The sequence below is a fragment of the Egretta garzetta genome, unplaced genomic scaffold, assembly GCF_000687185.1.
Source record: "Egretta garzetta isolate BGI_Z169 unplaced genomic scaffold, ASM68718v1 scaffold43, whole genome shotgun sequence".
In the NCBI taxonomy this organism is placed as follows: Eukaryota; Metazoa; Chordata; class Aves; order Pelecaniformes; family Ardeidae; genus Egretta; species Egretta garzetta.
The window spans coordinates 1423136-1446293 of NW_009259047.1; the positions used below are offsets into that span (position 1 = coordinate 1423136).

The 23158-nt window shown below is 45.5% G+C and overlaps 1 protein-coding gene across 1 annotated transcript; it reads left to right on the top strand.

Annotated features, from left to right (window-relative positions):
- Nucleotides 1-290: 290 nt before the first annotated feature.
- DDAH1 (dimethylarginine dimethylaminohydrolase 1) lies at nucleotides 291-21872 on the top strand. Its single transcript, XM_009635082.2, has 6 exons — nucleotides 291-404; nucleotides 4070-4169; nucleotides 5340-5413; nucleotides 6014-6133; nucleotides 20730-20873; nucleotides 21756-21872. Exons 1-6 carry the CDS (start codon nucleotides 291-293, stop codon nucleotides 21870-21872), a joined length of 669 nt encoding a protein of 222 aa, XP_009633377.2.
- The last annotated feature ends 1286 nt before the right edge of the window (nucleotides 21873-23158 follow it).

The window sequence follows — 23158 nt, forward strand, 5'->3', positions numbered from 1 at the left end:
TTGTTTGGGGAGGATAAAATGTGAGGAGGATAGAGGCCTTTGTAAAATCAAACCCCTTTGCATCCCTATTTAACTTCTTACTGGAGGGTAAGTCACTTGTCCCTCCTTAGCTAGAGATTGTATCTACTTTTGTCTCCAGGGTAGGACCTCTGTTGGGAAGTGGCACAATCCTTCCTGCTGTGGGAAGGCTTAAGGATGGAGCCAAGCCCTCGATTCCCTTTTGCAGTGATGAGATGCAGACTCAAGCTACTTGTGTGGACTTTCCCACACACTAACCCAAGATCTGAATGATGCAGGACGCTGTTTCCAAGGTGGTCGTGTGTCCGGCACGTACTGTGGACATGCTGCATTGGAGACCCTACTCGCAACTGCTGCAGGATGGCTTTAAATATGATGTGGTGGAGGTAGCGTGAGGCTGTGCTATCCTCCGTGCAGGAAACTCAGCTATATGCAAAGGCAAACAGGCTGTTCATTTTTGGTTTTGTTTTTTTTCTGGAATCCAGTATTTACAAGTTCTTTTTTTCTGGTTGCCTTTTTAATAATGTCAAGTCTTGCCTCCGATCTTCTCCATCTCAGTTGGTGCTCCTTTTTTCATTTCTGCTTCTATGGAATGAAGTTCCTGGTGTTGCCCATAGAAAACAAACAGTAACTTGAGACTTCTATTTTACCCAAGCAACGGATATTGAAAGATATTCCTAGCATATGTCAGCAGTAGTGCAAACAGCATTTTCCAATTAAAACTCTAGGAATTTCTACTGGTTGCCTAAAACCCCTGCAAAACATTGAACCGTAGACTCGAATCCATTAACACCCATCATGGAAAAAAGATCCAGCTATTTATATATGGCAGTCATTTTATTTATTTAAATTTGGTTTCATAAGCTAAAATGAGCTCAACTGTTGGAGAAAAACATCTTGAGCATCTTATAAATATCTTCAAAGCCTGAAACAATCACGAAGCAAATTAAACTAGTTTTCTGTGATTTTGGACAACTTTTAGTTCTGATAACTTTCCTTAATGTCTGTGCTACAGCTGCATCAACCTCTATAAATTAAATAAAGAAACAATTCAAGGCATCTCTGATGTAGCTTGGTGGTTAAATGGTAATCAGCAGCTGGTGATTAAAACATACATATGACTCAAATCACAAATCCAAAGTCAGCATTTACCTTCCACTATTCTCATTAGCTAGGCACTTTACTTAATTGATACTCTAGCACAAGTGTTATTAATTGGCCATTCTGGCCTGGGGATGTGAAGTGCTGCTGCCTCCCTGCCTGGGAAGCCCTGTGGCCCTTTGCCAGCTGCCTTGGGGTTGCTTCTCGGGATGGTGCAAGCATTTTGCATGGTTGCAATGCCCAGACAGGTTTCCCACCTGCCGGAGGGAGCCCACACATGCCTCTGTGACTGGTGTTTGCTCTGGTCACAGCTAAGTCTTCTTGCAGGCAGATCCACATTTAGGCTTTTGTACCCCCTTGACCGTCCTCGTGTAGCCAAGACGTGTGCTGCTTTTTTTTTCCCTTCAGTAACATGCCTCCTTCTGACCATTAAGTTTATTTAAACTGTTAACAGAGACAAATTTTCTAGCCAGCCTGCCTAGCTTGCTTGCAATATTCGTTGCATGGTTCCTGGCCCCATTAGGTCTGCAGGCATCCTGGCAACACCTGGAGGCACCTTTGTGTCTTCTCCGTAGACTGCCGAGGTTTTACATGTTACCTCTCTCAGATGGTCTTCTGTGGTCCAGAGAAGCTTCTGCTTTTGGCTCTCTCCACCAAAAATAGGTGAGGTGGTCCCCTGCCACCATAAGGTCTGCAGCTCTGCTGATGCTCCAGACCGGTGGGGACACGGCACTGGCAAGGAGGACAGGGCGGTGACTCGGTGGGGGTGGCTGCTGGCTTGGCTGCTTCTGCAAGGGCTTTTTCTTCTTAGCATTTTGGTTTTGGAAGCTGCTGGAAGGGGTGGATTAACTGGAGATAGGTGACCACACAACAGGCTGGCTAATCCTGGCTTGTTTTTTTTTTTTTTTTTTTCCTGTGGTTTGGCCTTCTGCCTTAAATAACACCATCTGATGGGTATATTTACTTATTCCAACTGCCTGTGGCTGGTGTACCCATGTGTCAGGGTGTCCTTACGCCCAGTTGTGAATTTGCTTGTCTGCTTCGCACCAGCACAAAGCAGTGAGCCTACGTGCTCTTGGATTGGGAACCTTCTTATAGAATGCCTCAATGGTATTCCTCCGTATTAAGCAATTGTTTTCTTTTTCAGGGCCTGACGGCTCTTAAGCACGTAGTACCTGCACAGTAAAAAACACTGGGCTTCATGGGCAAAAGATCATTCTGCTATCAGCACACGGATGTTACAAAGTGTTGCTGTGTTTGTTCAACAGTTGGTTTTCCAATATTAACTCAGCTGTTTCCAATTTATTTTTAAAATATCACATGGGTCCAGTTCTCCTTATAAACCTAATTTTAAAGTTCATTGGAGATAGAGCAACAAGGCTAAGAAAGATGAATCCTTACTACTAAGCCTGGAGATTCTTCAGTGCCAGGTTTTAGCCTGAAGTCATTTTAGCATCAAGTGAAAGACAGAGGAGCAAAAAGAAGCGTTAATAATTGTAAAGGGCGTGCTACAGGCTTGCTCCAGTCTGTGTGCCAAAGCCTTGGAGGGGATTTTATGTGGGGAGGATGAGTGCCTGGGTGTCGGGAAGCTGCTGGGTACAGTACAATGTTGCAGGGTAACCCATTAGCGTTCTCCAGATGGCCCAAAGACCTGTCTTTGTCCTGTTCAACTCGAAACTGAGGCACCTACTTCAGCAGTGTGCTTTTGTCCCAGGTTTTTTATGTAAAGTGACTGGAGAGTGAGGACGTGCTGGAGAGGAGGAGGCATCTGCGGAGAGCAGATCAATCTTGGAAAAGGTGATGCCCCCAGTCTATCAGTTACAGACCTACATCTGCTGTCCTAGCAGCCTGTGGAGACCTCCTCTTGCCTTTTAGGCCTGGCCTTCGGGGTTAATGGGATGACTCACAAATGCCACACAGCCGAGTCATGGAAATTGGGCTTAGGTCTGCCCTCTCCCTTATTCCCTGAAGCCAGCACTGCTCTTAGGAAGGTATGACAGCCAGAGCACGTGCTGCTGTTGCCCTGAGGTTGCTGCAGCGAGGGTGAAGGACTAACCACCACCATGTCTCCTTTCTCTGCCATGGCAGGTATAGTTTGGCAGAGCCCAAGAGTAGGGCTGCTAGAGTTGCTTCTATTGGTATATGATGCCAGAAGGCAAGTACTGTGTCACCTACTTTAGCTTCCTGCATTTCTTCTAGAAATGCTTAATTTATCATATTAAATAGGTAAGTGATCTATGGGACATGCAAAAATCAGAGGTGTCTAACAGGTCTTCACTGCGTCTTCCACGTTCGTTAATGCTTGCTGGGCGTCTCTGGTTAACCACGGTGAGGAGGTTTCACTGAATGCAGAGATGCTATTGTGTGGGATCAGATTCACAGGTTTCTATGGACGAGCTCATATTTATATTGATATTCTATAAGCTGTAGTCGTAAGGTTTTGGTGAGCGGTTGCTTGCGAGTAGGTGCTTCTTTTGGCTTACAAACCACCAAGATGATGGTGCTTCAGCATAGCGAGCGTTAGCCCCTGTTATGGATGACTGTTGGCTGGTAGAACCATGTCTTCTGTTTGAGCAGCGTGGAAGGAGAGAATGTCACTCCTGCTGGTCCTTTTTCCTGCTCAAATCCAGTGGGTGAGGTTGGCAAGAGGGGTTATTTCTGTGCAGAGGGACCAGAATGACACGCGTTTTGCACCCCTCACCTGTCTCCCCTGGATACTGCGTGGTTCCTGTGCAAAGGCAAGAGACACCCCATCCACTCCAGACCTCAAAGGCCTCTGGAGAGGGTTGGGGAACTGCAATGGGCAGGGACACAAAGGACACTGCCCATCCATCTTGCTAAAGGTGTGCATGTTAAAGGACTTCAATTCTTATTAACGACACATATTTCTGGTAGGTTTTTTTAATTTTTCAATGACACAATATATTTTACACAACTCTCTTTTAAACAGGTTGAAGCCATGAAGAAAGTACTAGAAAGTCTCAACCTCAATATAGTAGAGATGGCAGATGAAAACGCAACCTTGGATGGTGGAGACGTCTTATTTACAGGTACAGTGGTAGTGAATTTGCTGTTTATATATTCTGACCGCCTCGAAGACCACATGTTATCTGTCTTCTGCGTAATAAAATGTCATTCGTGTGGTTTGTTAAATCGGTTGTTTACTAAACGTCACGAAGGTAGCTGAGAGATGAATTTTCAATGCAACCCTCAATGTCCTGCCTAATGCCTGAATAAATGAAGTAGCAGTACACACAGTACAAAGAGCAGCACTGTGCATACAGATTTTATTTTAGCTTGTAAAGTGCCAATAAGAAAAATGCTTTCAGTAGTCAACTGCCTGCAGTTGTTTCATATTTCTTATTACAAGCAGCTACGTACACCAGACTCATTTTCAGGACTCGTAAAAGCTCGATACAGACAATTGTCACCAGTTCAATGAATCAAATGCAAAAAATGCGTTTTTAGTTTACAGAGAAAATGGTGGAGTTGCCTGCCAGATGTCATGTGCTAGACAACTTATATGCATGGTTGACTTCAAAGATGAAGATACCGACTGTGTTTTTTGTGTCATTAAACCCATTAGGCATTTTCTCACATCGGCTTGCTTCCCCGCCTGTCTTGAATGAGCCTGTTTATTTTGATCAGCGTCACCGTGGACTGGCTGCTTGCCTTAGTTCACCAAGGGGAAGGAAGGGTCTCAGAGGAGGCAGGCCGGGAAGGGAGGCCTTTCTAATGCAGTGCAGACCCAGCACCGATTTCCTCTGGAGCTGGAGGATGCTGGTGGCTGCAGAGCTGCCTTCCAGACCAGAGGAAATCTCAGAGGGAGGGGGAAATGGTCAATCAGTGCTGTGCTAATCCAGCCCAGCTGTTCTCTTTCCTGACTCAATGACCATTGCAGAGCTTTAGAAGAGGAAGCTATTTATGCTTCTGGTGAAATGTGTCTTCTGGAAAAAGATAATTGCTTTAAATTATCAGCTCACAATTGCAGGTTGCATTCTTCTAAGCTGAATTTTCATATTTACTATTCAACTTGAGAAAAGAAAGATAGAAAATGATACCCATGAAAGATTGCTTCAGATTGTCTCTAAAGCTGGCCTGTTTTTAAAATGCGTATGTTCTGATGAAGGAGCTGATGTGGTGATTTTTTTTTTTGGATGGTTTAAAAAAAAAAAAACAACCCAGCTGTAATTGTTCTGCCCTTCATTTTTTCATTCCAGGCAGAGAATTTTTTGTGGGTCTTTCCAGGAGGACAAATCAACGTGGTGCAGAAATTCTGGCTGACACATTTAAGGTTTGTAGATTCATTCATGCCACGGGAAATGTAAGCTATCATCTAGTGAACCAATTTAAAAACTATACTGGTCAAGATGTTTGTCACACTCGAGTGCTTTATTTAGGACTTATGTTTTTTAAAAAAAAAAAGGACAATTTACTGAAAAGGTTTGAGCAGCCTGCAAAAGCAACAGATGCTGAAGTTGGATCTGAAACGTGAGATCGCTGCAAAGTAACTTGGATAGTGGGAGGCTGTTACTATTTGAGAGTGTATCAACACTCATGTTCTTAATATCCTCATGTATCAGCAACGTGTTCTTATTGCTGGTCCCTGGAGCGGTTTTATGTACATACTCTTTAATTACTTATTTTAATGTATTTCTTTACAGTTGCAACAGTAGTAATATTGGAAACATGTTCTGGATTTTACTCCAGTGCACCAGAAAGACAAGCTGGTCCAGAGGGGTATATCATACTTAAACAGTTGACACTGTGCCCTGGGATATGTTGCTATTGTTAATTTGCTGAGAGTAAAACTAATTATAGAATGTCTCAATATAGTTATGGAACTAGGACAATTTAAAAATATTTATAGCAACCATTCTTTGCTCCCATACAGGATTATGCTGTGTCCACAGTCCCTGTTCATGATTCTTTGCATCTGAAGAGCTTTTGCAGCATGGCTGGACCAAACTTGATTGCTATTGGATCAAGTGAAGCTGCACAGAAAGCCCTCAAGGTAAAGCACATGAGAAAATTTTCTAAACAGACTTGGGATTTTTTTTTTTTAATCTCTGCTCAAGGATGCTGGAAGTTTAAAATAGATGTAGATCTATGAAAGAGGGTCTCAGGGTCTCCTGTATGTGCAAACCATAAAGAATGTTTATATCAGGCAAGAGAACAGTGCTGTTAATTTAGCTTTAGCTATCTTCAGGAAATAAATGGATTATACAAGTTAAAATGGATTACGCAGGTTATTACTTACAGCTTTGTTGACTAAAAAGGTGATAACTTGGTGATAAGAGGGAGGAAGGAGATATCAGAGCAGTAGGAGATGTTTACTTCAGATGTTGCCATGAGGAAACGTGGCTTTTAAACTTGCCAGCGGGGAAGGTTTGGCATGGAGGAGGAAGCAGGATGGTCTGATCCCTGTTGTGAAGATGCCCTGCGCACACATTTTGCAGTGTAGACTTTCTGGATGAGGTTGGTAAGTAACTCCAGTCACAAGGACTGGAGTCCAGGACTCCACATCCCTCCTCCCTCCATCACCTGGCTGCAAAGTCAGGTTCCTTCCTGCTCAGGCTTTGTCCTCTCTGGTCCCATGAGGGTATTAACAGCGTGACTTCAGCAGAAAGGAGGGAGCGTAGCCTCACCCCAGCCTTGCCGATAATTTCAGTCGCTGAGCATTTTCCTTTAAAGTGGGAGGTGCGGGTTTGAACCCTCAGGCTAAGAGGCCTCATGAATCTAGGTCTTTCTTTGTTGGCAGACTTGAGAACCAGTAACCCGTTGTGTAGCAGGTCAATGCTGTACTACCACCATCATCCCCAATCGGAAATGTTTATTGCTCCTGTGGTTTGCTCTGGGCTCGGTGGCTTTCCTGCCTGCTGGGTGTGTTCAGAGCAAATCTACCAAATTAAGCTTTTTCAGAGATGTGGACACAGAGACACCTGAGGCTATGAATCTCATTACGCACATAGGCAACGAGATGGCTCACCCGAAAGATCAGCATCTCTGCTCCTGCACGGTAGCACAGCTGCAGGCACAGATGCTTTGCAGCAGAAACTTTGGCTCGTGCACCGAAATAGCAAAGTGCAACTGAGATTTTACCTGGAGTGAAGCTGAAGTTTGAGGGAGTTTGTCCCTTTTGGTAAATTAGGACCTTACATGGTTTGGTTTGAGACACAGGTAAGCCAGAACATGTCTGAAAGCATTAACAGCTAAGTGTTTTGCACATTTTTATCAGGACTTGCCTTCAAAAGTTAAACCAAAACCTACTTTCAGTGATGGCAGCCAGTCCCAAATTTTCAGCTTATGTTTATACTGATTCTTTTGCCAATAAATAAGAACCTGAGTGCAGGCTTTGCTCTTTGGCTTTGCAGAAGCTTTGCAGAAGCATCCTTGATGCAACATGATCACTAATGCATGGAGGAAGCCAGCTGTGTGTCCCTTATAGTAAATGAGGAGGGGTGGAGATAGCTCTGCTTAAGCTAGTGAGAAAGCTCTCTGAAATTTGCTCAATTTAAATGCACCTTACGCAACCCAACTTGTATGTCTTGCCGTGATACTGAAGCATGAGATACTTTAAAGAACAGCACAGCTATTGGTGCCCAAGGCTACTGATCTGAATCTGTGCCAGGCAGGACATTTACAACAGAAATAGTGTGTAGCTCTGAAACCAATGTCCCTGCCCCCAAAAGAGCTTAGGAACCCACCCTGCGTGTCTTGCTCACCTCCTCAGCTTCAGGAAGCTTGTGATATTTGTTACTTTAAAACATCCTTAAGTATTTGCAAGATGGAGGCCTGAGAGACTTCTTGTCCTTACTGCCGTGCTGTGATATTTCACTGCACATTTGCTTTTCAGATCTTGTACATCTTCCTCGTGGGCATAAACCTAGGACTTTTCGTTTCCCAGCAACATCATTTTTACTATCAGAGCTCGGCAGAGATTTGGTGGGGTTTTTTTTTCTTTTTTTATCTTGTGGGAGTTCAAGACTTAAAGTGTCTCAGTCCCCAGCTAAGATAAAACCAACATTTCAAATATCAGAATCTCCCCTGCTGGACATGGGTTGAATTATGGAGGCCAGGAAAGTTCAGTCCTGGCTGGCTTAAACTTGGCGGCCTGGCAGCAATTAAGGGAATAGGATAGCAGCCTGACTGCTCCACATGAGTTTAGGGGAGCTCTTAAACAAGAGGACAGTCCCGTGGCTTCCCACATAGTTTGGAGTGGCTTTAAGTTTGCTTGTTCATTTGAACGAGCTGTTGAAGTTACCCTCTTATGAGAAATCACTACGTGAAGCTCCGGGAGCACATTCCCAGCTTATCACCCGTGTCTTCTCCCATCAGAAGCTTATGACAAATGGTTTTGGTTGTGAAGGTCTGATGTTCCTGATGCTCTGAGATTGATTTAGGCTGGGATGGAAAGTGCCCTGCATCTTTCCCTGTGAAATACGCACTATCCCAAATATTCAGGCTCAAACTCAAAATGCATCGTGAGCAGCAGGCTGATGAAGTTTGCAGATACCCAGACAGCCCTACACTTGTATAGAGTGTTTATAAACATGAGCAAAATTCAAGTACAATACTGGTTGCTCAGAGCTGCAATTTGAATTTGAGCCAGGACTAATCTGAGAACTCATCAGTTTGATTAAAGCCTTTTGCACAGCTTGGATAATCATGTTGCAGTGCATCAATTTAGCTATTGGAGCCAGAAATATTTTTTGGATAAGCTGATTAAATGTTGCTGGTAACTAGCTGTCAAGTAACTACCAGCATTAGTCAAGGTACAGTAAAAAGCAGGTACATTTTTAAAAGAAAATGGTAACTAACAAGATTATCTAGCAGTCTTTGCTTTTTGGTGGGTATCTTTTGAAAAATAAATCAACTATGTCAATTTTCTCTGTGTTTCTCTGCATTGGAGGTTTAGCAGCACGTTTCCATGTGTGTGACGGGCGCATTTGCTCTCACCCTGCCAGCTGAGGTTGGGGGCTGTGGCCCGGAGCAGCGGTTTTGTACCGTAGCATGTGCCCTCCTCGTGCACCCAGCGAGCTGACAGGTTACATCAGGCAACCACGTCGTGGTCAGAGCAACACACGAAGTTACCCAGAGTGTGTATTGGATTCCAGCTGCACTCTTATCCTGGGGAGCCTCTAGCTATTCCTCCAAGAGTCTAAATCTCTTCAGAGAAATTATTGGAAAACAAATAGGTAAAGCATCTGTCTCAGAAATGATGGGGTTGGCAGTGCTGCTTATCACTGGCTTCCTCTAAACGTTTTAATTCTTGCTTTTTTGACCCCAGTGATTTCTTTGTATTTGTTCATTTGTCTCTGAAGGCAAAAAAAAAAAAAATAAATCAGTTGGTAATCGGCTTCTTGCAGTCTTGTGGAAATGCAATTGCAGTAGGATCTCCATGAGGCACTGATACTGAGAATTAAAAGCTGCTCCCTGGATTTCACCAGATGACCGGAGCAGTGCTGGGAGCGCTTCCACTGAGTCATTTGCCTGGCACAGCCCAGCGTGCCGCTCCTTTATTGTGACAGTCTGTTATTTTAAACCTCTCCTTTGTTGTTGCCATTTTTCATGTCTGCTCTGGAAATGCAATCATACGAGCCAGATGATTAAGCTGTCTTTAACCATGGCGGGTAGTCGAGTTGTTTTCGTTCTGCAGCGTGTCTTGTTAGGCAACAAGTGAACTGCTGTGGCATGCCGTGCTAACCTTTTATATTTAAAATAGGATTTATCTTCCTACTAACAGCCTTGTTTGAAAGAGATGTTTTTCTTGATTGTTTGTACTGGTGCAACTCGTGTATCCTTACGGCACTTTAAAAATAGAGAAAGAAATTGCATCTGGTGCTCACATATGGCAGAGAGCAATTGGTCAGGAGCTCGGTGCCGTGTGTGCCACGTGAAGCGCTGCGAGTGAGCTGGGCAAGGAGTGCACAGAGTTTAGGATTATAGAGCACATGCTAGAAGCAGATAATAAATCAGAAGTGACATTTTAACTATGAAATCCTCTTCAGGCTCTGGCAAGTATAGAGTATTTGGGTTGCAGCTGAGAAGTGGCACTCGAGGAAACTGGGTGAGAGAGACAAACTAACTGCAGAAACTACCGGGGCCGGTAGTGGCTATCATATCCGAAACTTTAACTTCCCTCTGCTGTTTTCAGCATGCATTTAATTCCTTCTTGTAGCTAAACCCGCTCGTAATTCCATACGCATAACTCCATAGTTGGACACTGGCCATGGCTGTTGAGCCAGTAAGGCCTGGCATTATTTTTGTTCCCTCAGTGAAGCCAGGATTTCCACCAAACATGTCACCTTGTGAGCTCTGATCCTGCACTGTCAGAGTCACAGACCTTTACCGTGAGTGTGAATGAGGACGAATGCAGGCTGTGGTGGTGCTGGCCCCGGCGTAGGAAGATGATGGGGCAGCGCTGCGGATGAAGGCTCTGCACTGCTTTTTCCACAACGAGGGACGCAGCCCTGGGGTCTTGCTTGGGAGAGCAGATGAGAAGGAACCGTCCTGGGATGTAATCCAGTTCAGGTTCCAGCAGCAAAGGCAAATGCTAGGCAAGATGAGAACAGGAACCGTGACACAGCATCTGTTACACACTCCTTTCTGCACTCTCTCGCTCGATACTAAATCCTGAAAAGCCACATTTCTGTCTGGTGGCTGTTTGTGTTGGTTGGTACAGAGCACAAAGTCCCCCCACTTTCTGTGATGAGGGAGGACTTGGACAGTGGCAGGTGATGGTGGACACAGTCCTTGGTTTAAGCAGCTTTGTCTATGGTCAAACTATCTTCTGTCACCCTTTGGATAACTCTGTAGCAATCCCAAAGGATCTGAGGGTTACATGTGCTGTTCCCAGCTTTGGCAAGCTCAACCATTCCCTTGCAAGCAGTACGTGTTGTATTTGTAGCAGGTGCCTGCTAATGAAGTTGTTCTCTCCTGCATTGGGAGAGTTGTCCTGTGGGCAGGCTCTGATGTCAGACACTCTCCAAAGGTCTAACCTCAGGGTGTCCCCATGGGACTGGTAGAGAAAGCCTCCAGCTGACCCCGCTTCTCTGAGATAATGCCAGGTGCCTGGTGGTTGCTGATGGATCTCAGAAGGGAGCAGAGGACTTAGAAGGAAGGTAGGAAACCTGTCATGGTGCCTGGGGGTGAGGGCTGTGACACGGAGAGCACTCATCCCACCATATAGAATCATAGAATGGTTTGAGTTGGAAGGTACCTTTAAAGATCATCTAGTCCAACCTTCCTGCAATGAGCAGGAACATCTTCAACTCAGGTTGCTCAGAGCCCTATCCAGCCTGACCTTGAATGTTGCCAGGGATGGGCATCTACCACCTCTCTGGGCAACTGTGGTGGGTGCACTCAACCCCTTAACCAAACTAGCAGGAGTTTGGTACAGGCTGCAAAGGAGGCAAAGGCCTGAGCCGTAGCCAGGCCTGGAACGAGAACACCTCTCGTTTCAATCTGTTCTCTGAAAACCCACAAAGAAGCAGAGTGATGCAGGGAGCATCGATGAGTGTGAGCTTGGAACGCCAACATGCGATTAACTCATGAGTAGCGGGTGGCTTTTCCAAGACTCTTCAAGGAACAGAGTTGTGGGTACAAGGAGTCTCATGCCTACCTTTTCATCACATGCGATTTGGCTATGAGCCAACCACTTTATTCCATAAATACAACAGCCTAAGTGAGCCTTCTCTGAGCTCTCCCTGCTAGGCAGCGTGGCTGTGTGGCGGTGATCTCCCCTTGAGCTGGGATGCCTCTCAAGGTTGCTCCTCAAGGCAGAGAGACCTTTTACCAATGACAGATCTTTGGGCAAGTCCAATTTGAGCTCTCCCTGAATTGCAGCCAGACTGCCCACCAGGTGACTCTTCCCTTGAGCAGGGACACCTCTCAAGGTTTGAGATTCCTTACCTGAGACTGAGATCCTTCAAGGTGGAGAGATACCTTACTCACAACAGATCCTTGGTAAGTGGCTGATAGTATGCTGAATTAATATTAATGAAACATTAATAATCCATGTAGCTATTAAATATTAATTACTGTAAACTTTGTATAGATAATTCCATTTGACATAAACTGTTGTCCAAGTCTGAGACTAAGATTGGACCTAGCCTCACCTAAGCTCCTTCAGGAGTTTAGAAAGCCAGGGGGTCTACTCTGAACCTCATGACTCAACGGGAGGGTCTTCCTTACCCTTTGCATCTCTGGTCTCCGTGTGAATCATTCTAACTCGATTCTAACTCAATTTTCCTTTGTGTGTTTCTTCCATGCAGCAATTAATAAGGTGAACCTTGCCATCAAACTTGGCAAACCTTGGTTAAACTTCCTTAAATTCCATCAAATTCATTGAACTCTGTCAAATTATTAGTTTACCTCAGTAAAATGTATTGCTGCTGCTCTCTTGTGAGAGAGATGCATTCCACTCATTCGCAACAGCAGCCTGTTCAGTGTTTCACCACCCTCATCGTAAAAAATTTCTTCCTTATATCTAGTCTAAATCTACTCTCTTTTAGTTTCAAACCGTTACCCCTTGTTCTATTGCAACAGGCCCTGCTAAAAACTTTGTCCCCATCTTCCTTGCAAGCCCCCTTTAAGCACTGAAAGGCCGCAGTCAGGTCTCCCCGAAGCCTTCTCTTCTCCAGGCTGAACAGCCTCAACTCTCTCAGCTTTTCTTAGGGCCGAGCTTAATCCATGTGGATGCTGTATCTGGGGTATTCCCTCCAAGATCTGGGATAACAGGGTACTTCCCAGTTTCACATGAAACACCTGGGATTTTACCTGGTTGTTTCAGAGGAATTGCAGAGGCAGCGTTGTGGTGGTGGTGGCGGATGCGGGGCTGCATGGGGTTGCCAGGAGGGGTGCGAGGCAGAGCAGGTAATTGCAGCTGAGCTTGTAACCCCTTGTGTCCCCTGGACAGACCTGCCCCAGCGACACCCCGAGCAGCGGTGGTATCAGCGCTTTGGAGCTCCTCCTTGGTATCCTGGGCCCATCAGTAGGCAGGATTTTGTTTGGTCGTAGAATCATAGAACTGGATCATAGAATTGTTTAGGTTGGAAAAGCCCTTTAAGATCATCAAGTCCAACTATTACCCTAACCCTGCCATCCCACCACTAAATCCTGGACCCCTGAGGGACACCACTTGTCACCGGTCTCCATCTGGACATTGAACTTTTGCGATGCGACCATCCACCCATCAGTCCACCCGGCTGCCCCCTCCTGTCAGGCAGTTGTAGGGAGCAATAAGGGCTCCCCTCAGCCTCCTGGTCAGAGCGTATCAGAATATGTACAGCAGCACAATACTGTGACTTCAGCAAATACCTTTTTTTTTTTTTCCTGCTTTCGATAAAAGGTTGGACGTGATTGTTCTGCCGTGTTCTTGATTCCCCCATTCAGTGTCTTCTGTTGGGAGTGGAGATGCTCATTCATCCCTTCAATTAGTCCCTGAAGGATGCTACTGCAAGCGCAGCCCCTTACGCCGTTTTGACAGAAGTGAAGGGAAGCTTATCAAAACCCCATCTTAAGGATAAAATAGAAAGGAGTCTCTTTGGGGGAACTAGGCCCTTGGTCTGTATCCAAAGCTGCGATCAGAGCGGTGCTTTTAAAGACTTGGGCGCAAGGAGTCGTTCTAGCATTGGCAGTTGCCCCCATTCCTGTGATTAAATGCCTTTTGTTCTTATTCCATCTCGTATAACTGAGGTCTCTGCAGTGTGCCAGCTTTAAGAAGCCGAGCGCTGTTTCCCTGCACGAGAGCAGGGTTACAGTGCCTGCATAAAACCAAAGGGTTTCCCGGCTCTGCCACAGAAGCATCTCCAGAACCTGAGGGCAAACTTCATCTATCCGGTGTTCTTAGAAAGCAGCCTGTACCCCCGGGCAGCAGGAACAGGCTCAGCTAAGTCTGTTCCTCCTATTGTCTGTATAGAGTCTGTCTTTTCTAGTAATGCACAGGTTTGCCTGAAAACATTATCTCTTCGTCCTTAAGAATTCATAATTTGTGCCTCTGCTTATTCCCCACATGAAGTCATAATCCTCTATTTACGATATCACAATGGGTTGCTGTGGAAATGATTACTAATATTAATAACCCAAAGAGGATGACATCAGTTAGGGAATTAGCAGAAAGTGCAGCTGAATCCTGACTTTTCTGTAACACAGCAACAAAGACAGGTTGGTGGAATCCAGAGAACAACTGACAACGTGCCCCTAAAAATGAAAATTAAAAAACGAGCCTTTGCTGCTCACAGCCTCGTAGACAGGAAAATCAGTCAATTCATAAAATTCTCTGCACTTCCCTTTAGCTCCTCCTAATTTTCCATTACTTTATGAATTAGGGTTGTACGGCATCTCAGAGGACACAGGTCTCCACTGAGTACCAGATGACCTGCTACTTTAAAAAGGCAACTTGTGTTTTTCTTTAATTAAAGTTAGCTGTTGTAATAAACATACAGTGCTTAACGGAGCGCCAGTTCAGTTTGCATATATGCAGAAGAATCTAGTCTTTTGGAAGATAGATTCAAAAATACATGTTTATAGAAAAGAGACTGTATTAGTCTTATTTTTATTTTTATTTTTCCTTTAAAGGGCAAGGAAAGCGTCCCTTTCCATACCTATTTGTCGTCACCGGTAAGGCTGTCAGCCACGGGCGCTGGGTCAGAGGCTGACTGAGAAGATGTCATTTGACTTGCGTAAATGGGGACTCATGTTTCTATTCCTTTGCTACTTTTTTTTTTCTTTGACTATTCTCTCCCTGGGTTCCTGTTCCAAAAGACAGGATGTTCGTCCTCTCGCCTTGACTGCAAGCAACACACGTAAGCCACTTCCTTTTCCCCTCCTCAGGTTGTGGTTTCCCTTTGCAGCAGTCCTTGGGCAGGTGACAGGGTGGCCGTGACGCAAGGTGGTTCAGAGCGGCACGGGCGTGCGTATGAACGGCACGTGGTACCCATCACATCTGCGGTGATGCGAAAGGTGTCCTGCGCCCGGAAAAGCCAAAGGAGCAGGGTGGGAGAGGCTGCTTAAAGAGTTGTGCCTTCTGGAAAACATGACTTGAGAGGGTGCAGCAGGGAGGAAAAGCCCAAAGCCCAGCTGCTGAGAGCGTGGGTGGAAATTAAAGTAATGTTCTGGCTGTGTATGGGCTAAGAAATTTGGCATATTGACTGTGGCAGACCAGGGCATTGCTGGTTTCAGATAGATCCAGTTTGCATCCGTAGGGTCTATCCTATGTTATACCTCTCGCAGACTTGCCTGTACCCGACAAGAAGCCTTAGATCCTTCTACTGTGATTTGTGCTGCTCAAAGTGGCCATCTTGTCCCCTTCCTACCGAGTCTACCCCGCTGTTGTCTTTCCCGCCTGTCTGCATTTCAGGGGTGACACTCCTCATAGATCTTGACGTTCAAGAAGGTTGCTGGCTTTTCCAGCTCTGCTCTTCTGTCCCCCCTGGTCAGCCTGGCCAACGGTCACCGTTGTCACTTCTGCGTGTCAAGGAAACTCTTGAGCAGCTGTTGAGTAGCGTGGTTTGTGTGGCAGGCTGCATCCTTGCGCCCAGGCGCGTAGCACCCTGGCAGAGCTCTCCAGCCCCACTCTGTCCTGCATCTTCTTGTGTTGAACCCTAAGGCTGCTGCTTTCCCTCTCCAGTGCCAATTGCTTCTCCAAATATAAAAAGCAAAGAACAAACTTAATAGACAGAGACAATAAAACAGTGAATGAAGTTCAGCACAGATAAGTGTAAAGTGGTGTGCAGCGCAGGGGGATGACGACGTGAACATCACATATAAAATAATGTGCTCTGACTGATCATTGCCACAGAAATAAGATCCTGGGCTTTGTTGAAATTGCCAGCTCAGCTGAAAGCCTAATGAGGAACACCATTATGCCACAGATTAAAGCTGTGGTGCATGTGCATGTTGGCTGTTGTGTGCACACATCACGCATGATCCCTTCATTCCAAAGAAGACAGAGCAGAACTGGAAAGATTCAGAAAAGTGCAATAAGGATGGACACATAACCTGGAACGGCTTGCCTAAGGAGACAAACTAAGCAAGCTATGACTGTAATCTAAAATAGGGGCAATTAAGAGGTGATGATAGATGCTTGTGAAATCAGGACTGATGTGGAAAAGGTGCCCAGGGATCAAATTGTTCCCTGTCTCTCCCAGTGCAAGAACCTGGGGACCTCTAAAGGCAAGGGGCAAGTTCAGAAAAGAAGAGAAATGTCGCCTCCAGTCCCTGTCTTAGGATCCAGAAGTGGGACATCGTCAGCTCTGATGTGGGGCTGGAGCCCACATCATGCAGCGCTAATAAAGAAGCACTTCCAGGTTCTACAAGCATTAAAAAATGACAGGTTTGGTAACCAGAGGTATTTTCCAAGTAGTGAGCAATAATTTACCTTTCTTGGTGATGGGAAAAGGTGCCCAGGGATCAATTGTTCCCTGTCTCTCCCAGTGCAAGAACCTGGGGACCTCTAAAGGCAAGGGGCAAGTTCAGAAAAGAAGAGAAATGTCGCCTCCAGTCCCTGTCTTAGGATCCAGAAGTGGGACATCGTCAGCTCTGATGTGGGGCTGGAGCCCACATCATGCAGCGCTAATAAAGAAGCACTTCCAGGTTCTACAAGCATTAAAAAATGACAGGTTTGGTAACCAGAGGTATTTTCCAAGTAGTGAGCAATAATTTACCTTTCTTGGTCCTCCCTCCAGATGGCAACGTACTGTCTGGGTGCCCAACCTTATCCTTTGCCTTAAGTGTGTAAGGGCGTAAGTCTGCTGTCATTTCCAGGCACAAGTGGTCTTCCTCTGAGCAGAAGAGCAGCACGATGTCCTCCGAAGTCCCAGACAGCTGGGGGGGGATGTGACTTGCATACTGCCGAGTTATTCTTCTCATCGATGTGAGTTGCCCTGCACCCCAAAAGACTTAATTTTCATTCTTGCAGGCAAAGTCTTAGTGTAGCTTAAACTTTTCTCACAACTTTCAATCTCTTGGATTAAAATCTTCCAACTTGCAGTGTATTCCGGGCCAAATGTTACTTAAGCATCGGTGTGAATCAGGCCAAACTTTAATGTGCTTGGAAAGAAGGAAGAGATAGGATGGAAAAAATATCTTTAGTGGTTTTAAGTGAACAGCTTTCTTTTAAGAATACCATGACTTGAAGGATTTAGGGCAAGGTAACTGAAATCTGGTGAGGGAATGATCCTGTGGGTGTAGGGTTGCATGCGCTTGACTTGGGCTTTGGTTTGTTTTTTCTTCTAAATGTTGGGATCTAAGGGAGCAGGAGCTAATCAAAACAAAAATCAGACCCTGAAAATCCGCACTTGTGTTTCTCTGTCGACATGACGCAGGCGTTTTTAAGCGCAGCGTTCACTGCCGTGTTAGCAAGGGGAATGCTCGCTGTAGGTCTGGTTTTGCTTGTGGGGTGTTGGAGATGCAAAGGCGCATCTGGTTGCAGGTGTGGTGGGTTTGGTCGCTGGCTGTCCCGCGGCAATCTGGGTGCGAGTAGGTCCCGGATGGCAGCAGGGCTCAGACTAATGCTGTCCTCATGGAGGGGGAAAATCTGTAACTAGGCTTGGCTTGGTTTAAAAGTGCATGTGGTCATCTTGACTCTGTCAGTGATAATAGGCCCTAAACACATACGCATTTTTCCTTCATGCATAATGCTGCTTCATATTTAGGATTATTTAGCTTATCCATTACCTCAGTTGTCGGAGGACACACTGTAAAAAAACTATAGAAAAGGCATTTTAGGCTATGCGAATGACTTCAACATAAGGAAAGCATGACTAAGGGCTGAGAGAATGCGCAATGAAAATCACCCTCTTCAGGCTGAAGAAAATTCCCAGAAAAACTAGGCATGCGGGAAATGCCTGGCCCTTAACGTAGCTGGTCGTACGATGTCTGTGGGCAGAAAGCCAGCCCTCTGCAAACGCATTGTGTGAGTGCTATAGTCTTCATAAACTTGTCATTTCCAAAAAAATACTTATTTTGGGGTTGTATCTGATAGTAAATACAATTAAAGGACCTTGCTTTTATCTCCTCCGCTGCCCTGGAGTCCAGTCTGGCCGGGCGCACATGCTCAGTGACTTTACATAATAGAAATATGGAAAACCCCATAGGTTTTTAAAATAACCCAAGAGCAGCGTATCGGTGCATTTCTGCTGCACCCAGAGCCTCCCTACTGGGCAGGTTTGGGGTGTTACTGCCAGGGTGCTTTCCCAAGAAAGTGGGGGTTGAAATTTTACTTTAACGTGCAGGCATAGTTGTAACGGGGATGAAAGCTTGCAAATATGATTTCCTTCTCAACTTGAAAGCTGAGGAAGAGAGTAATCCTGTATTGTCAAACCTCCAGTTACCAACAAACGCTTTCTTGCGGTGGTGTTCGAGCTAGCGGAGACCCCATTCCCGCTATCACGGCTGTGTACTCCAACTCCCATGCTGCTTTATCTCATTTCCCCACTCGTTTCTTCTCCTCATTTCTTTCGGAGTTAATTCAGCCACCGCTTCTGTGCTTTTTAATCTTGAAAACAATCCTCCTAATGTGCCCTCCCATCATGTCCCAGGCTTCCCAAAGCTGGTTCGTGCCTCGTGCTGGCACAGCGGGAGCCCTGCCGCTTGTTCGTCGTTCCTGCCTGCTGCTGGTGCTCTCCCCCCGGCATTCTGCAGAAGCAACTGGACGGGAGATGTGTCCGTACCCTTCTGCTAAGAATTCATGTGTAATTTCATATGGTAATGTTACCCAGCGATTCACAATGTATTTCTGATGAACGAGCTGTTACTACAGAAAACCTACAATATCACGATTCTGTTGCCAGCAAGGACTGGAGAAAGCACGACTGTTCGGGAGCTGAGCGAACTCCAGGCGTGGTGGCTTTTCCTCTACTGGCAGATGTATTTCTGTGCAGATTTATTAAATACGTTTCCTTAATCCAGACTTTAAAAGATTAGGTAGGGGAAGAAAAGAGAAGCTGCAGGTAGAGGACAAGTCTGTTGGCTCTGGTTACCCGGGAGAAGAGTTGCGCTGGGTGCAAGCATGTCACCTCCTGCTAGATGTCGGCACCATCAAGGAAAGCGTAATAAAATACATCTTGGCAATGTTACAGAAAAAAAAAAATTATAAGTAGGGAAGTCAACCATGGTAAACACAGTAATAAAAATACATCCGGTGGAGTAAAGGTGCAAGGATTTTTCCCCAGAAAAACACATTAACCTTTTCTGGAGGTAGCTGTGACCTTGGGAACTGGGGAAAGTTTCATAACTGCAGAAGGAACAAGAAATGACAATCTGATAACGCTGCCTCAGGAATGCGTGGCATTCTTCGTTGTGAGTTTCATGTTCTCCGCGGGATGTGGGTGACTCAGGCTACAACACGAAAAACATATCCCGACCTATAAAGGAATTACTTACTGTAGGTGTGTGCCAGTGTGAGTTGTGTTGTTGCTTCCCAGTATGTTGTAGACCCTCGTTATAATTTAGTTCCATATAATACTTTTTAATGAATGAGAAGTAGTACAAATTAACTTGTAAATTATTTAAAGATTAATTTACTGTGCCTAAAATCAAAGTCTGCTCTCTGCTATGTGACATAAATCTGTGGGGTTTCCCTGAGAAGGGAATTCAGTTAAAAAAATGTGTTCTCAGAATACCAGTTTAGTTTTAAGATGCTGTTAGTGTGAGTATTTGTAAGCTGAAAAAAAGCCTTTTCCTTCTGTTTGCATCTTTGCAGTGTATGTAGGAACGTGGTGGCACTAGGAGAGAAACTGGAAAGCTTGAATTTGCTTAGGCTTTCAGTAGGACCAAAGTTTTTGACTTTGAGTTTTGTTCAGTTCTGCGTTATTCTAGGTCTGTCAGGGTGAAGCTGAGGTAAAGCTGGAACAGTACAATGGGGAGTCAGGCATCTTGTCTCCAGGCTTTTCCCATCTTTATTAAAGTTGAGCCTGATCCAAAACATGGGATCTCAGGCTTCTCATGTGCTGAGAGCCTGTCTCTGAAATTCCAGCCAGGATCCCAGTTTGTGTATGAGCCCTATATTTATAAACCTGAAACGCACCGGCTCCGCTGTTCTGGGGAGGTTTTTGTGCTGTCCCCTTGGGAACGCGGATTAGCGCAGACGTGCCTTCTCGCTCCCCAGCACAGGTGCTTAGTGAAAGAGTAACTGCTTGGAAAGCAGAAAGGAGGTCCTTGAAAAGAATTAAAGATTGGGCTGATATCCAAGCTGGGAACTGTTCCTGTCCTGTTTGTATTAATTCACGGTCATTTTATAAATACTGAATGATGGCTGCTTTCTTTGAAGGTGCTGAGCACCTAGAGTTTCCATCAATGCAAGCAGGAGTTTTGCATACTCGATGCGCGTTCCTTAAGGAGAAGACCCCACGGACGATGCTTACCAAGTGCCCCGCTTGCAGGAACCATTTCCCAAAGGTTTTCTATTGCTCATTTCAGTTAGGGCTGGTAGATTCTTCCTTGAAGGGCAGAGAAGAAAAGAGAGCTCCTTGCTTGCTGCGTAGCAGAATGGCTCTTGGCTGACTTGGCAATGGCAGTTTGCTATTTTTTGAAGGCTCTGTTCTCCCATTTGTTTGGGGCTGCTAATGTGTTTGGTCTGAATAGCTGCGCTTTGTGTCCCCTGGCAGACCATGCAACAGATGAGCGACCACCGCTACGACAAGCTGACGGTGCCTGATGATGCCGCGGCAAACTGCATCTACTTAAACATTCCTGGCAAAGGCCACGTCCTGCTGCACCGAGCCCCCGAGGAGTACCCGGAGAGCGCGAAGGTGAGAGTGGCGCCTAGGAGACCCCCAGCATCCCAGCCTCGCTGGGAAATCGGTGGGAATTGAAATGGGGTGCTTTCCAGAATGGGCTGTTGTATCCCATCATGGAAATAACCAGAACATGTCCAGAGGAGAGCAACCAAGCTGGTGAGGGGTCTGGAACACAAGTCGTACGAGGAGCGGCTGAGGGAACTGGGGGTGTTTAGTCTGGAGAAGAGGAGGCTGAGGGGAGACCTTATCGCCCTCTACAACTCCCTGAAAGGAGGCTGTAGTGAGGTGGGGGTCGGCCTCTTCTCCCTGGTAATGGACAATAGGATGAGGGGGATTGGTTTGAAGCTGCGCCAGGGCAGGTTTAGGTTACACATTAGGAAAAACTTCTTCACCAAAAGGGTTGTCAGGCTCTGGAATGGGCTGCCCAGGGAGGTGGTAGAGTCCCCATCCCTGGAGGTATTTAAAAGAACGATAGATGAGGGGCTTAGGGGTGGGATGGCAGGGTTAGCTTAAAGGGTTGGGCTCGATGATCTTAAAGGTCTTTTCCAACCAAAGTGATTCTATGATTCTGTGATTCAGATGGCGAAAGGCAGGAGGCCTGGGCTCTGTTCTCGCCTCTGCTACTGATTTAATGACTTTGGCTCTTGTGCCCCTGGTGCGGCTTGTGCATAACTGGGCGTAGCAGCAGTTCCGCTCGCTGCAGTGCTGATGCGTGTGAATCCTGTAGCCAGAAGGCCACGTACACTGTAAATGTTGGTGTTGATTACAAATGATGAGACGGCTTAGCGCCCCCTGATAAACCTGTGCCTCTTCCTTCTGTAAATACTCGGAGAAAAGGGAAAACGGGGAGGTGGAAAGCATAACGATTCCTGTTTCGTTTTCTTCCCTAAACAGGTATTTGAAAAGCTGAAGGACCACATGCTGATCCCAATAGCCAACACAGAACTGGAGAAAGTAGATGGGGCACTCACCTGTTGCTCTGTGCTTATTAACAAACCTTCAGAATTATGAGTTTACAGAGTTCCCTACCTTGTAACTGGCAATAATGTTACACACAAGGTAGACGAATCTGTATCCACACTTTTATTGTTTTTATTGACAATCTACTGTACCACTGTGCTACTAACCCTTGTTTACAAATTTTTTGCTTTGTGTATTTTTATTATGTCCTTGCAGATGGTATTTAAGGTGGATGTACGGTTTGTTGAGGGGCACATAACTCTGAAGTATGTTAGTCCCGTGGGCTAGCAGAAGACAATTATAATGGCTAACCCTAGCTTTAGTGATTTAACATATCTGCGTGAAAATGTTATGAAAACCCACTAATTCTCAACATTTCAAGCACCTCTGTTGTCTTTACACTGTTCCCTTCTCCTCTCTTTTTTTCTCTCGCTGTCTTGCTCTGCATCTTTTTTCCCTTCCTCGGTCCTCTTTACTTTCAGTGATGCAAGGTATCAGGGGGACTGAAGAAAACTCAGTGGGCTCATGAACTTGGTATCTGGTGTGGTAGGGAAGCTTTCCGTACGCTAGCTGGAGCAGTGGGCAACGGACTGTGCTCGCTGTCTCGGCCGTATCACGTTGCTGCTGCTGGGCACAGTTGTGGCTGGAATCAGTTTCAGATGCCAGGTAGCAACTTTGGAAAAAGCTTCCTCCGACAGGAGCGTTCAAGGGCAATGCCTGCCTGGGAAACCTGAATGAGTGCGAAAGAGAGAGTAGTGCAGCCACACAAGATGCATCCTGCAGGTTCAGGTCCCAGTTTGCTGCTAATGCCATGACTTTCAATTTGGTGAGAGTGGAAGAGGAGATTTTAAAAAATCCACATCCCAGGGAGCACCCGGACCACAAGAATGAAAAGCACAGATGCTTTTGGAAAAGTTAAAACTACAAAAGTAATCTAAAATATGGGGGGTAGTGTGTGTGTACTTTTCTTTTGTTTACTTTTTAAATTTATTTCAGCCTCTCCTTACTGTTTTCTCCTCTTTTGGAGGCCACTTACTAGCAAAATTCAAAAGAAAATGGTGATAGAAGGAGTTGAAGGACAGCTATTCCTGGACTATGCTCATGAATAAGGGAAGCTATTTTTTCCTGGAAGATTGGCATTTGTACTTTATCTGTCCTTGGGGCAGTTTTCCTTGGAACAATAACCATCTTATATTTTTTTAATTGCATGAATATTTGCTGTGGTATTCAGTTAAAACAAATACAATTTTTGTAGCAAATTCCACAACATGTTTACCCACTGAGTCATACTTTTTTTTTCACCACAGTAAAATGAAGCACACCCGATTGTATTCACA